This window comes from Vidua chalybeata, chromosome 24 (genome assembly GCF_026979565.1).
Source record: "Vidua chalybeata isolate OUT-0048 chromosome 24, bVidCha1 merged haplotype, whole genome shotgun sequence".
Lineage (NCBI taxonomy): Eukaryota > Metazoa > Chordata > Aves > Passeriformes > Viduidae > Vidua > Vidua chalybeata.
In genome coordinates this window covers 1,081,013-1,095,838 of record NC_071553.1, presented here as the reverse complement: position 1 = coordinate 1,095,838, position 14,826 = coordinate 1,081,013, and the positions used below count along the sequence as shown (strand labels likewise).

General features: G+C 46.8%; 1 protein-coding gene across 4 annotated transcripts in view; it reads right to left on the bottom strand.

Moving 5' to 3' along the window:
* Positions 1–14,826, bottom strand: part of PPP1R12B (protein phosphatase 1 regulatory subunit 12B) — a 130,960-nt gene that overhangs the window by 62,309 nt on the left and 53,825 nt on the right. For 2 of the 4 annotated variants that reach the window (XM_053963842.1, XM_053963845.1), the window contains exons 10-14: positions 12,790–12,987; positions 11,943–12,025; positions 9,704–9,829; positions 4,061–4,246; positions 3,346–3,531 (exon numbers count right to left, since the gene is read on the bottom strand). In XM_053963842.1, the coding sequence (XP_053819817.1) occupies positions 3,346–3,531; positions 4,061–4,246; positions 9,704–9,829; positions 11,943–12,025; positions 12,790–12,987 (779 nt within the window). The remainder of the gene's footprint in view (positions 1–3,345; positions 3,532–4,060; positions 4,247–9,703; positions 9,830–11,942; positions 12,026–12,789; positions 12,988–14,826) is intronic. The other 2 variants (XM_053963843.1, XM_053963844.1) reach the window with 2 other exon arrangements.

The window sequence follows — 14,826 nt, the reverse complement described above, 5'->3', positions numbered from 1 at the left end:
CTGCACGGTCACATTTCCAGCTGTTCTGGGAAGTAAAACTTCTATAAGAAGAGTATGAAAAGCTTCAGCCATATCTCCCAGACTTTCTTTCCAGTACAGATATCTCATGGCTCAAGTGACATTCCAGTATGGCAGAATCTCCTGCACCCCTTTCTAAGCCCAGGGGACAGAGCTCTGAGCAGCCCAGCCCTGTGACACCAGGAATACTCTGGTGGGGGCTGCAGTGCAGGGCTGCTGGGAGAAGCCGTGACCAGAGCCCTGCACTGAACCTGCACAGACAAGGATGCAGAGAACTTGGGTAAGAAGCTTTTGGTGGCACTAGAGGCCGCTGTCACCCTGGATGAAGATGGATGATCCAGCACTGGGCTCCAACCAACAGGACCCCCCATTCCCCACCATCTATGGGCACCCAGCAGAAATGAGGAAGCTGTTAGTTCTGCCCTAGAAGAACTGAGTCTGTGTGAGGTACTGTAGGCACAACATCCACACAGCTGAAATCCATCCTCAGCAGAGCAAAGGCTGTTTGAGTTCAGTGGACAAACACACTGAGAATGGGAGACAATTTGCTTTTGGCAGGAGATCATCCAAATGGCCAGACCGCACTGTTCATCAGCAGCTCCAAAATTCCCAGAAAAAAACCAAAAGAAACTGCCTGGCACAAGCACTGGCTGTGGGAGATGGCACATTTCCAGCTCACAGCATTAGCACACCGCAGTGCTGCGGAGGAGCATCGGGAGGCTGGGAGGCGCAGCAGGACCCACGGGAGGTTGGGATGTGCAGCAGGACACACGGGAGGCTGGGAGGCGCAGCAGGACCCACGGGAGGTTGGGATGTGCAGCAGGACACATGGGAGGCTGGGAGGAGCAGCAGGACACATGGAACACACTGGCAGCAGCTGGGCCCCAGCCCTGACCGGGCACCGTCCAGCCGGCACCACGTGGCATCGCACGCCCCAAACAGATCTCTGCTCCACTGCCCCTCTGCTGTTTGCTCTTTCCTCCCCCTGTAATTTACACTATTTTCCAGCATTTACTGGAGCCTGACCAATTCAGCTGGAAAACAGGGAGCAGGTGAGCCACCATGGGTCAAACTGTGGTGGGGCAGGGTAAGGCTTATTTGGCCACCAGAGGATGCAAACCAGCACTCCAGTGCACTATGCCAGTCGTTCATTCCCAGTCTTAAGCAGCTTCTTCTGCTTTAACCTTTTGGCTTCACACAGATAATTTTAAGGCCACAAGTTCGGAGATATCCCTCTGATCTAAAATTAGATGATCAGCCTGTTTATGTTTTTGTTGCTAAGAGCAAGCTGGTGCTTTGGAAACACCGAAGCAGCCCAAGCACTCATGCAACAGCTGCCACTGGGAACTGAAATCCATACAGCACTGCTCTGACAACTGTTTGCCGTTTGCCTTTTTATTTTACTGGAATTGGTCTCCTTCCCTAATAAGCTTTTTCTGTTTAGGTGACTTCTCCTGTCTCCCTGGGTCCATGTGTCCTAGTTCCAATATGCAGGTAGCTCCCAGTCACTTTATCCCTCTGTGAGGATGTACATTCATCAGTAAGGTTTCCTCCCCCATGAGCACATTGCATCATTTCTGGGCTTTTTTCCTCTCAGTAGTTTCAAAGCATCAATTAAAGGTGAGAGGAATTTTCTGGTGTTTTCTCTTTACATTACCATAATTCAAAGGAGAAGATTCTCTAATAAAAATGCAGGAGACAAAGAGATCTTCTGTATTATTTATAGAAACAGATTTGGCACTAAATGCCAGTGCAGTAATATTAATGGATGTTTTTTTGGACATCTACAAGTAACTATCCCAGTCCAGTTCTTTATCTGCAGACAGTGCCAGAAGTCTGGGGAGACTCTGAGCAGGGAAAAACCTGCTTCTGCAACTCGATTCTGGGCTTGCGAAAATGGAGAGACCATTGTGAAAGGTCTTTAGTGAGAACTGAGAGCACAATACTCATTCTGTCCTCTTGCACAACCTCACTGGGCACTGGCAGTTATCTTTTGGCAGCTCATCTCGATTCAATAGCAAATGACCCCAAATCAAGTGACCTCCAGCTATGCAATATGAGCACACAGAGGCACTTCCAGGGCTAACCCAAGTGTTTTCACACCAAAGATACCCTGCAGTGGCTAGTGCAAATTGTGCCTGCACACAAAGCTGAAGAACGTGGCTCCTCCAGAATGTTTTAATACCTTCCAAGCGCTCCCTGTGTAAGGTCTGGGAAAAAAAAATCCAAGCAGCATTACAAGTTTGAGTATTTTCCAAAAGCACAGCCCACCTTGCTTGGATGTGCTGCAGGTGAAGCTGAGCAGCAGCTCAGCCCCACCACCCTGAGCCCTGTAGGCTGATAACTCCCATTATTGCTTTTGCCATCCTTCAGCCTCAGGCCATTTAAGATGTGTCAGAGCACTATCTGCACTCAGGAAGGGTTGTATTTCAATAAATCACTATGACAGTTTGGAAGAATCCAAGCACTATGTACTCTGCATGAACTCACTGCTGATTAGAAACACCCAGCTCATCACTGGATTTTATTTATTACTATTTGCTTTCACTGATGCCATTAGAAGAGACAGGTTTTGGAAAAGTTAATCTGTTGCAGGAAGAATATATGGATCATTTCATATTCTGTAATTAATGCTCCTTTGAAAAGAGCTCTGTCTGTTTGTATTTCCCCAGTCTTAAAATAACACCATGTGATAAGAAAGAGATACCACCAGCTGGAGTCAGAGTCATTCCCACTGCTGTTACTGCTGGAACGGCCCCAGCTGCACATGGCAGTCTCCTACCTCTGGCCTTTCCAGTCAGTCAAAGCCATACCTGCTGCTGGAGTCCATCTCCTACTGTGTCACACACCTACACGCCCCAGCAATGCTTGTTTTCTCCCACTAACTGCAAAGGGAATCTGGGGGACCTGTGCAGCACAGACTTCTCCATCAGGGTATAAGTAAACACAGCTGAGCTGAATCAGAGGGACAGATTTTATTTGAATGTATCTCAGTGCAATGGTCTTTTTAGGATGGGATTCATTTTATAGAACCCACTGTGAGTGGTTGCTCTGCTGTGCGTCCCTGCAAACACACAGGGATGGGCTGAGATTAGGAGCTGAGATTAGTACTGAAGAAAAAGGCTGAGATGCAGAAGAGACAGAAAATTATGAAACTAAATTTAACCTACAAGCCAGTGATGATTCAGTTCAAAACCTTCAAACAGAGTAGGGACAGCAGCCTGGGAACTTCATGGAACACCTAAAAACCAGTTCTTACACCCCCACCATCACCACCATGTGAGAGCTGCCCATGGAGAGGGCCACCAGAGCCCACTCCTCACTGACCTTCTGCGCTCCCTGGCCTCCTCAGCCGAGAGGTCCTTCCCCGGGGCGGAGGCAGCCCCGGCATTCCCGGTGCCGTTGGCAGCGCCGAGCACAGCATGGTTTGTGATTACACCTAGAGGGGTGCTGGCACAGCTGCCCTCTGTGTTTTTCTCTACAGCAGAATCAGTTTGTTGCCTGAAAGGAGCTCTGAAATAGAGAAGACATATGGAAAGCAAAGCAAGTGAACTCCAGTGCTGACCAAGTCCAACCTCTTCGACGGAGCACGGACAGTTCATCCTCCTCACTTTACACTCATGTGTTTGTAGAGAACAGCCACAGTAAAATGAATTTTACAAAACTTGGAGAAGAATGAGCAGGAGGAATTAATAGCCTTCACATCCCTGTTAGTAGCAAAAATTATCAGAAAAATGTACCTGGTGAAAAAGCAGAAGGAAGGAACTCCAAGAGCTTGTACACTGAGCACCCAAGGGTAGCCTGAGCATGTGCTGTGTCACAGGGACAGAGGGCACAAGGGACACACTGTGGGCTGTCACCTGCCTGCCAGTCACACCCACCACTGGGACTGTCCAACACCACCATCCTGGGATTGCTTATCATTCTGGAATTGCTTATCAGCACGTCCCATGTGGAAGCACACCTCCAGGCCCTAATCTACTCCAGAACTTCCAACCCAAACGCTGACTTTTGGAGCGTTGTCTCCGCTGGGAGCCATTACCTGGTGTTGTGGGAGGCTGAAGCAGGAGTGTTCACACCGAGAGATGTGGGACAGCAAGAGACAGGTTGCCACGGGGTGCCCGGGGAGGTAGATGAGCCAATGGCAGTGGGTGAGGTAGCTAGAGATGGACTGCGACTGGCTGAAATGTAGGGACTGCTCAGGTCACTACTTCTACCAAATGAAGCACTGTAAAACATCACAAAATCACGTCCTTCAGAGCACAGTAAATATTCAACAGCACATCCCACAGCTGGGCTGGCAGCTGGGAAGGGAGCAGGTACCACATGGCAGCAAAACGTGTGCAAGGAGATCAGAGAGCAGCGGAGCTGTCGCCGGTTACCCACACAGGCCAGTGCCAGCAGAGCCCTGCTTAGCTAAGCCCAGCTCAGTTCCAGCAAGAGAATAATGGCATGGGGAGCTGGGGAGGATCAGGGAAGGAAAAAATCCTGCTGCAGTGAAAGCAGGGCATATGGAGCACCCTGTGCCCTGGGGAAAGGCAGGTGCAAGGATAAGGATGCTTAAAGCAGGAAAAGAGAGTGACAAAAGCTGGTCTGGCTGCATCACCCCTGAGGATGTCCAGGACTTCCAGTTTTAAGAACTTATTTCCCATGGCTTAAAGTATTGGCAAAGATGATCAGTTCAGGCTTTAATTCTCTCTAAGACATGTTTGGCACAAACTGTATTTCTGGAAAATAGCTAGCACAGCTGGCTAGCTAGCTATTCAGAATATTCAGAATAGAAGATATTCAAGAATGAGCAAGGGAAATAGTATTTTGCCAGTTTAAAGCAAGCCTTGAAAACCAATCTTACTGAAAAGCTATGTTTGTGTTCATATTTTGGAGAAGATGGAGGAGGAAAGAAGAAGGGCTCTTATACAAGGATGGACCCTTTCACTTTTTCAAAGAAATCCAGCCCAAGGGGAGAGAAAATCTGCCCTAATGGGACAGAAAATCCATTCTAGTGGGAAAAGCTGCATATCTCTGAAAACAGATTTGATGAAATCTGGCAGGATCTCCTTCTTGCACATGTCCAAGCCCTGCACACAAGCTGCTCACTGCCTGCACAGAGCAATTCAGTGGCTCCTAGGGCCCTGTCACACCTTTCCCAGCATCTGGCATGCCTGCTTGCTATTGGTCAGACTGGACTGTCTGAAGGATCAAAGGCTAGGAAGGCTGGCTCTCACCTTCTGCATCCTAATGGCTCCCATGGCAGGGCACACGGACCAAAGTGGTTGCACAGGAATAAAAGCTGACCTAGAGGAAAGAAGCAGGCCAGGACAGAGCTGCAGGTTTTAGGGAAAGCCAGGGACAACAGAATGAAACTGGAAATCAACTCTAGAGTAAGAATCCAGAGAGCAGCCTGAGGCTGAAACAGCACTGGGAAGGGGCAGGAACACATCCAAGGACAGGAGACCAGAGAAAGGATCCAGTCCTGTTCACCCAGGCACCCAATTTACAAGCCAGTTTTACATACCAATGCCCCCAGCAAGCCCAGCATGAGCAGCTGGTCCCTGGGGAGCCAAAGGGGACAACAGAGCATCTGGAAGGCCTCCACAGGGAGGAACCTCCCATTTGGGCTCCTCAGTTGATGGCTGCCTGCCATATCCAGGTCACACAGGAACAAGCAAGTCATTGTCACCAGGTAGCAACCTCTGCCAGACCCTAAACAGAGCTTTCTGTGGAATGCTAGCCCTGCCTGGAGCATGCAGGAGCAGGAAGCCCTGCTGGAAGCAAGCACCTCCCTTCTTGGCTCTCTGCTCCAGAGGGAAAAGCCAAGCCCTGGAGATGGGCTGGGAGGAGGGTGGGAGTGGGAAGAGGAGCCTGGCTGGGGTGGGCAGGTGGAGCAAGCGGCCGTGGAGTTGCACAAATGAGTGTTGTGAGGAGAGGAGGGCAGGAGAGCCTGTGGCCGGGGAAGGAAGGAGAGGATCAGCAGGGGAAAAGGTGATGGCAGCCCTGGGGGAACAGAGCTGATGTGGCACCATCCTAGGACAGCCAAAGGCAGAGAGGCTGGGGCACAAGGGTGGCTGCAAGAGAGAGAAGGAACTTGGTCAGGAAAGGAGGATGCAGGAGGGTTATCAAAAAAGCCCTGACAAGGATTGTTTTTCAGAGGGGAAAGGCAATGGGTGAGGATGGAAGCAGCACCAGGTGCCTGGGAGAGCTGTGACATGGGGGATAAGAGGAAAGGAGGAGGAGGAGCGGAAGAAGAGGGCACAGGGATGGCATTGTGCCATCTCCAACACACATGGGCAGAGAAATGTGATGCTGGGCACCAGGAACACACTCCTGCCCCAAAGGGAGCCAAGGCACTGCCACCTCTGTGGGAATCCACCTCCCAGCCTGTCCCCCTGCATGGGTGGCACTGCACAGTGTGAGGAGCACTCCAAGGCATTTACTCCATTGTTCACATTTGATCTGAACTGGACCAGAAAACTTCAATATAAAGGTTAGTCAGTGAATCCTGTTAATTAACAGCTGTGTCCATAGGAGTGTGTGCAAGGGAAGACTATGAAATTATGCTGAATAGTTCAACATCAGAAATCAAATAGGCACTGACACACTGCTCTTCATTCTCTAACATTATCACCACAACAGAACCATCAGGGAATGAGCGATGAAATGTAAAGCAACTTTTCAAAGCAATTAAAAAAAAAAACAAACAAAAAAACTTCTGACTTTAGGAAATACTTTAAAGGCATTAAAAACTTTTACTTAAGAACCTTCACACTCCTAAAAAGCTTCCACATGTGGTAATAAAAAAGGTTTGCACAAAGCACATAACTATTTTTTTAAACACACTGCCATGGGGTATTGCAGAGATCAAACTAGGATGTGGGTATGGAAGTTGGCTGCAGTGGTGGCTATTAAGAACAATGTTTAAATATAACCCCTGGCTCCTAAATTCCTGATTGCTGGAGAGTGTGGGAGGGAGCAAACTGCTCTGAAGTTATCTTGGCTTTTGCAACTTCTCCTTCAAGACCAGCTGCTGTCAGAAACAGAGTCTGGGCTGCATGGACTGTTGTCCTGGCTCACTGCAATGGCTTTTATGTGACCAAAACCAGCAAGGAGGTACTTGCATAAATGTGAAATGAAGGAGAAACTGTGTGGCTGAAGGATTTCATTCCAGTGTGAGCCCTTCCTGGGGAGGCAGCACTTCTGGCTGATGTCTAAGGCTGAACTAATCCAACCTGCTATGCCAGTTTTCCTCCACATCCTTTCATTTACAGTCAAAGTGACCTGGATTTTTGAAGGCCAGTATGCACTAAAATGGACACCAGGATATTAGAGCAGGGTTCTGTAGATTTCTGGGCCAGTGGCACACACAGAGAAAGCACAACAACTGCCAGTACCATGAGAGAGAGAGAGAGAGCATCAATATATGCTTCAACAGAAACTGAAGGACATTTGTAACATTGCTGCAAGTTATTTTGTTCCCTTTTATTAAAAAAAGAAAAAGAAAAAACGCCAGCTTTCCCCCCATCTTTAGATGATCTGCTGCTGTTGTTCATTCTATGTTTGGGGTGTCATATAAATCACTTAAAGAACATAACTAGGGGTTAGAAGGGATATTGGGAAGGAATTGTTCCCTGTGAGGGTGGTGAGGCCCTGGCACAGATTGCCCAGAGAAGCTGTGGCTGCCCCATGCCTGGGAGTGTCCACAGCCAGGTTTGTGGAAGGTGTCCCTGCCCATAGCATGGGGTGGAAGGAGATGGGATTTAAGGTCCCTTCCAACCCAAACCAGTCTGTGATCTCTATGGAGATTAATCAAATGCTGAGGCTAAGGGGAGCTGCAGATATATACAGTCATCCCCTCAGTGACATCCAAGCATGTCATATTCCCTCAAAATCTTCCTCTCTAAGAAGAAGCTTTCACCTTTTGGAGTTGGGTTCAGAGTTTTGCTAATACTTGGAAATGACAAAATGCTTAGGTCTAACCAGGTTCTTTTCTCATCTTAGGAGTGGATGCACAAGGCTGGAGAAATCAAAAGTTCAATATAATTGTATTCAATTTCTCTGTTCTCTTCTACAGAAAACTATATGGGACAAAGGTCTAATTGATCATGGTTTTACTCTTTGTAAATGAAATGCAAACCCATTGATCTCTCCTTTAAAAGCACATTTATTCCTACCTGACAGAGCTATTCTCTGTACCTTCCCTGTGAACCAGTCACTCGCTTATGAAAGGTCAGAATTCAGCCTTTGTGACAAGAACTCTGTATTAGTGACATCTCAATGCAGCCTAAACCTTCCCCACTCTCTGTACCGTTTACCAAGGAAATACAATACAACTGTGTGAGTGCAACACTAAATCTGGTGCAGGATTAGCTGGGATAAACCAGCAATGTTTGTAAGATTGCCTGGGGGTGACTCAGGGAGCTGTCCCTCAGCTCAGGGAGCAGCACAGGTGTGCCAGCTGCAAGGGGCAAAAGTTTTCCAATGTATTCAGCTGCAGCTTGTCAGACCAGCTTCAGAGAGAGACAAGCCATGGAGGCTGGGCTGTCATCACGTCCCAGGATAGCTGTGAAGTCACCGGAATGGAGCAGCAGAGCAGAAGCTTCTGCTTGAAGGGGCTGCTTCACCTTTTGTGGCAATGGATCTGTACCTTCTCAGCAACTGGCCACACACATCCTTGAGCACCACTTACCTCTACATAAACACAGCATAAACACTGGAACTAATTGCCTCTTCCCAAGTATCTTAAGCAATTGTTCCATCTTCAGAACAGTTATTTAGTTCAGGGTCTAGAATCTTGTGAAACTCAATCTAAAACCTCAATCTATTGCTGCTGTTTTCCTTAAGCAGAAACACAATGGCTTTGCAGTGTGATATGTTTATTACAGGCTGTTTTGATGGTCTCCAGTATCAGCTGAAATAAAGGCGAGGTGCTGGCACTGCTGATCCTCCTGCTCACATGCAAACCCAGCAATCTCACCAGAGTAGGGCATTGCTTCAGCTCACTCAGAGAGAGCTGTTAGGTGGCACCACAAGGACACCGAGGCTTCGCCTCCCAAAGGGTCCAGGACACTGCAGTTACAGGAGTTCTGCCTGGAATTGCCTTCCTGGCTCCTTTACCAATAATCAGCCACTACAACTCCACACACACTGACTCTACACAGTGAACAAACTGCTTCCTTACTGCCTTACAAAACAACAGTGGAAGCATCAGTTTTACTGCTTAGCAAGTGCTGTACATCATGCACAAGATCACTGCCACTTTCTGGTAATACTATAAACATGGACTAATATAAAACAAAATTAGAGATAAGCTATAACTTCCTCACCAAGAGCTATCTGAACAATTATTTTGGACTCTTATTACATTAATCTGTTTTTATGATCAATTTCGGTTTTATTCTCTAGCCATAACACCAGCATTAAGCAGAGAAAACTTTGCATTTGAATTATGGGAAGAAGAGTATTTAAATTCAGTCCAGCAATTTGCAAATTAATAAAAATTATAGCCTTTAAAGACACTATTTAGCATGACAAATATAAAAAAATCTATTCTTTCCTGCTCTCAGCAGAAGAGGGTCCCAAGGCCAGTTACAAGATGCAGGAGGCAACAAGCAGGAGGCTGATGTCTCGGAGGCGTGTTAAGAGTGGTTCTGCCTGCCTGAGAACCCGTGGAAGACAGACCTGAACATACCTTTTCAAGTAGGTGGATACATAGGTAGTGGGTGCACCAGAGTGGGGAGCTTCGTTTCCCTTCGGCTCGTCCCTCCAGGGCTGCCGGGTGTAGGAGCCGCTCCGCACGAGGTTCACAGCAGATTCCCTACAGCAGGACACAGCACAGGCTTTGCTTAGAAAAAAAAGTCTGCTTTTGGTTCCTTCACAGTTTCACAACACAGATCCTTCCCTTACACCTACGTGCTTCATTGTTCAGGTGACACAGCTCAGAGAAACACCTGCTCTGGCCTTAACATCAGCTCCTGCTCTTGCCAGCTCACTTAAGAACTACAGATGATGTAATGTTTTGCATAAAGAGGAACAAGATCCTTTTTAGTCAGGAAACTTGAAAATGAAATTCAGATTGTCCATAAAAGTAATTTAACATATTAAATACTGTCATTTAATATTTGCATTTAATATTTGCACTGCTGTCTGTATCAAACAACAAGGTATAAATGGGCAGATATTGGAACTGCAGGGAAGCTTTTATTCTTCAAGGTATCCAGGCAAAGACAAAAGCAATTCAGCACAGCAAAATCATTAGGTTTGGAAAAGTCCTCTAAGATCATTGAATCCAACAATTAACCCAGCACTACCAGGTCAACCACAAAATCATGAAGCAGAAAACAACAAACAAAATATTTACAGTATCTAAAGCTACTTGACAAGTTATCAAGAAATTCCTAGTAGTCCTGTTTACCCTGGTTATCTGAAAACAGGGCTCTTTCCCTAATGCTAATGCACACTTTGGCAGTGTTTCCTGCTCTCTACTGGTGCTGGACAGGACCTGGAGCTTGCAATGCAGCACTAATTCCATTCCCCTATCAGCATGCAATTTTTTCTCATTTCCAGTTGTCATGCCTAGACTGATGCTCTCTCAAGACACCTGTGGGATCCAGAAAGGAAGACCCAAATGTTTTGAAAGGAAAGAATATTGGGAAAAAATTTGTACTACACAGCATGCCTGGGTACCACCTGTTCCTGAAGGCCAGTACTTCTCAGCCAGTCCCATCTCCACCCAGAAAAGGACATTTGTCAGCTCCTACAGTGGGATGTGCCACTCAATAGCAACCTCTGTCAAACCTTCTTGAGCTGATCAACAGACACAAATTGCCTGCAAAACTCTGGATCTCAGAGACTGCCCGAGAGTGAACAAGAACACAGCTGGGAGATTTCAGCAAAAGATCAGCAAAGATTCTCAAGCTGTGCTGAAATTCTCTCAGGGTGTCATCTGCCACAGCTCCTGCCCAGCAATTAACAGTTCACAGCCACTGCTCTGCATGTGCCTTTCCTCCTTTGTTGGGGAAGTAGCTGGAATTGAGGCTAAGGTCAAATTTTACTCCGTCTAGTACAAACTGAATCATAGAATGGCCAAGGTTGGAAGGGACCTTAAAGCTCACCCTGTCCTAATACCTGCCCAGGCAGGGACACCTTCCACTTGCCCAGGTTGTTCCAAGCCCCATCCAACCTGGCCTTGGACACTTACAGGCTTGGGGCAGCCACAGCTGCTCTGGGCACCTCCCCACCCTCACAGCCAAGAATTCCTTCCCATTACCCCATCTAACCCTGCCCTCTGGCAGTGGGAAGCCATTCCCCCATGTTCTGTCACTCCAGGACCTTGTCCAAAGTTCCTCTCCAGCTCTCTGGGAGCCGCTTTAGGCACTGGAAGGCCCCTGAAGAAGCTGCTGGTAGAGACCAGCTCCTCAAATACATCTGGAATTCCTGGACATACACACACCATTTACACCATGGTTAGGACCAGGGGCATTTATACACACCGACTGTAAAAACAGCCATGCAATGAAAGAGTTCCTGCATGGGAGAGTTCACAAGCTCAAGTGAATCTCAAGTGACAGAGGTGTGAACAAAGGGATTGAAGGTGACTGCTGAGCAAGTGACAACTACAAGTGCAGGTGGCAGCTACAAAATGAGGCACTTGCGTATTAAAAGGAAAAAGGATCCATAAATCTGGTTGTCTGGATGGAGCCTGTGCCTGTGTGAGTACAGGGGTGGAAGAACCAGTCTGCTGATTCCTGCTCACCTAAATGAAAACCAACGTACCAGAGCTTTTATAGACAGAGCTGGCTCTTGATGTTTTGAATTCCTGTGTACTTGAGACTGCTGAGAAAATATACAGAGCATGACTACAGAAAAATTATATTCCAGAAGTACTATTTACAGGATGGAAGCTGAGCATTAACTTCAACCAGTCTCACCTGTTTTCTTTTTCTTCTGTATCACTCGTACTGCTCAGTCTTCTGGGGACTATGGTGGCAAGACAACTCTTGTTGTCTCTGTCCTGGTGAAGCAAAAGAGGAACTTCAGCTACACATCTCTCACCCTTCCAGCACATTCAGTGGTAAATAAATTCAATGTTCAAATTTCTTCAACTAAGAAAGCATTCTCCTACCAGCTGGTTTAAAGCAACTTCTTACTTCTCTTATGTTGCTTAAAGCAACATACCACAGCATAGAAATATCACTTTCTGAAAGGGATTTCCTGATGACCATGGTAGTGAATAAAAGCATCTTCTAATTTAGAGAATAACTTGTCAATCACAGAATCAGAGAATTAGTCTGGGTTGGAAGGGATCTTTAGTCCACTAGACCAGAGCTCCATCCAAGGTGGCCTTGAACACCTCCAGGGATGAGGCATCTACCCATGGGCAGAAAAGTTACAGTTACTGAATACGTGGGAGGGGATTTACAAATGCAGCTGGTAGATAGAGGAGGAATCCATATAAATGATGGAGAAGGAGAATCTCCACTGCAGGTATGTGCTGTTGTCTTGATTGGACATTTTCTGGTAAAGAACAGGCTGTGCCAGACTGGCAGCCCCTGTTCAGTGGCAGCCCGGTCCAAACTGAGTAGGAATTAGGCCAAAGGGGCACCAAACCCCAGCTCTGGAGAAACAAGTGACAGGAGGAAAATATTTTTCAAAAGAAAAAGAAGGTAAGAATGAAAGAGACCCTCGTTTGTTATGGATACAAACCCCAGCAATAACTCGAAGGGAAAGGGGTTTACACCTGTGGATACACTGGAACATCCTTGCTGAAAGCCAAACCTTTTCCTTGTTGTCCAACAGTGCAGATATCCGAGGGCTGGATGAGGAGCGATAGATAGAAGAAGTTTTATCCCTCTGTGCCTCACGAGTGGCAGCAACTTCACTCAACATGTTGTGGCTGCCAGTCTTCCTCAGGCCCAGCCGCCACGACGAAGGTGATTCATCCTTCTGCTCGTCTGACTTGCTGAGCCAACTGAACTGTGGAGAAGAAAACGAACATTTGGAAAAACGAAGAGCACTGCAAGGCACACTCTAAGTTCAGAAAGTGTTTTAAAAAGTTTTTGCTGGGCTAGACTTGTAAGATAGAATGACTTATTTCCTGCTTCACTTTAATTACAGGACAGAGCTCAAGGTGAACTCACAGGGACACAAACTGCTGTAGTGCATCATCCCCAAGGAGAGAGGATGAAAGGAATCTTTTGTCACTGTGCAGGTCTTTGCCTACACAATGCCCTCCTCCAGCTTTTTGGAAAGAATATAAGGAACAATGAAGCTTTTATTATCACCCATTTAGGAAGGGGGACTTATTCAGTGAAAGCAGAATACCAAAAACAAATACTCAGGTCTTACGGAACTAGCTGCAAATAAACCCCTCACACCAGTGGAGTCCAGAAGAAGCCATTGAGATCACCAGGGAGCTGTAGCCAGCAACACTGTAAAGGAAGAAACTGAGGAAACCTGGATTGTTCAGCATGGAAAAGAGAAGGCAAAGACAGGATTTAGTTGCTCTGCTACTTGGGGGTGGGTTTACAGAGGACATGGAACCAGACTTCTCTACAGTCTACAGTGAAAGGAGGAGAACAGACAAGTTTCTTCTTGGGAAGTCCCAGCTGACATGGAGATGTAATTCCTGGCAAGATCGAAGCTGCTGGGACAGAGAGCAAGGGAGTAGAGCATCTCCATCCTCAGAGACCTTTTAATACTCAGCTGAGCTCAGGCAGGACAAATAACATGACATGAGCTTAATCCTGCTTTGAGCAGGACGTTGGACTTCAGCCTTGCAAAGGCCCCTTCCATGGGCAGGTAACTGTGCATACCACAGAATGGGCCTTTGTGGTTTTTGTTACATGAGGCACTTCTGACCTGCATATATTAGTCCTTAAATACACAACTGCTTAAATGTATGACTTTAGCTACAGTTATCAAGTCTTTCAAAAGGCTGCACACTGTCATTCAGGAATGGAGCCTGAGCATCACAAGAGATACTTATACAGGGCTAAGCACCACGCTCTACAGGAAATGAAGCAAACAAATTATTAGGAATTATTGGAAAAGTAAAGAATACAAAACGCACAACCACTGTGGCTCCGTGTTACTGCACACAGCTCAGGTCCAGGGTTCAGCAGCAGTTGACAAGAAGAGTTCAGGGAAAGGCAGCAAGAATGAGTAGAGCAAGAGAGGTTCTGCATGAGGAGATATTCAGTATATCAGTAGTCTCCAGGCTGAGATATGACCAAGATACATGAAACCCTCAAGTGGCACACAGAAGTGCGAGTAAGGAACAATTATTCCTTAGTCCTTCCCATAAAGGAATGAGGGACAGCAAATAAACCCAGTGTGTGGTTGGTTAATGGGACAGGGAGCTTTGTAGAGTTTTTAACTAAGCTGAAGGACTCTTTTTACCACTGGACATTAGAGGATCCCAGTCAAAAAGTGACTGCATAAAGGAAAAGCCCAACAGAGGCTACTGAAGACAAAAAATACACCAGGTTCAGCAAGTCCCTGAAATGCCAACTTGCTGGACTGTGGGAGGGAATTCCTACAAGACTGTGTTCTCTAGTAGTTTCTGATGGTCACTGTTGGGCAGGACACTGGGCAGACAAGGCTTTTGATCAAAGCTGATCTAAGCATTGTTTGACACAAACCATCTGACACTATTCAGAATAAATGGAGCTACTGGAGAGCTCTGCCCTCAGACTCACTGTCTGAAGACTGCCAAGAACTGAAAGTATCCCTGCAGTATTTGAGCAATGTTTTCAGCTCATGTCATTTCAATGCAGATGCAAAGAGTTAATCTGTACTCCACCATTTCCAGCA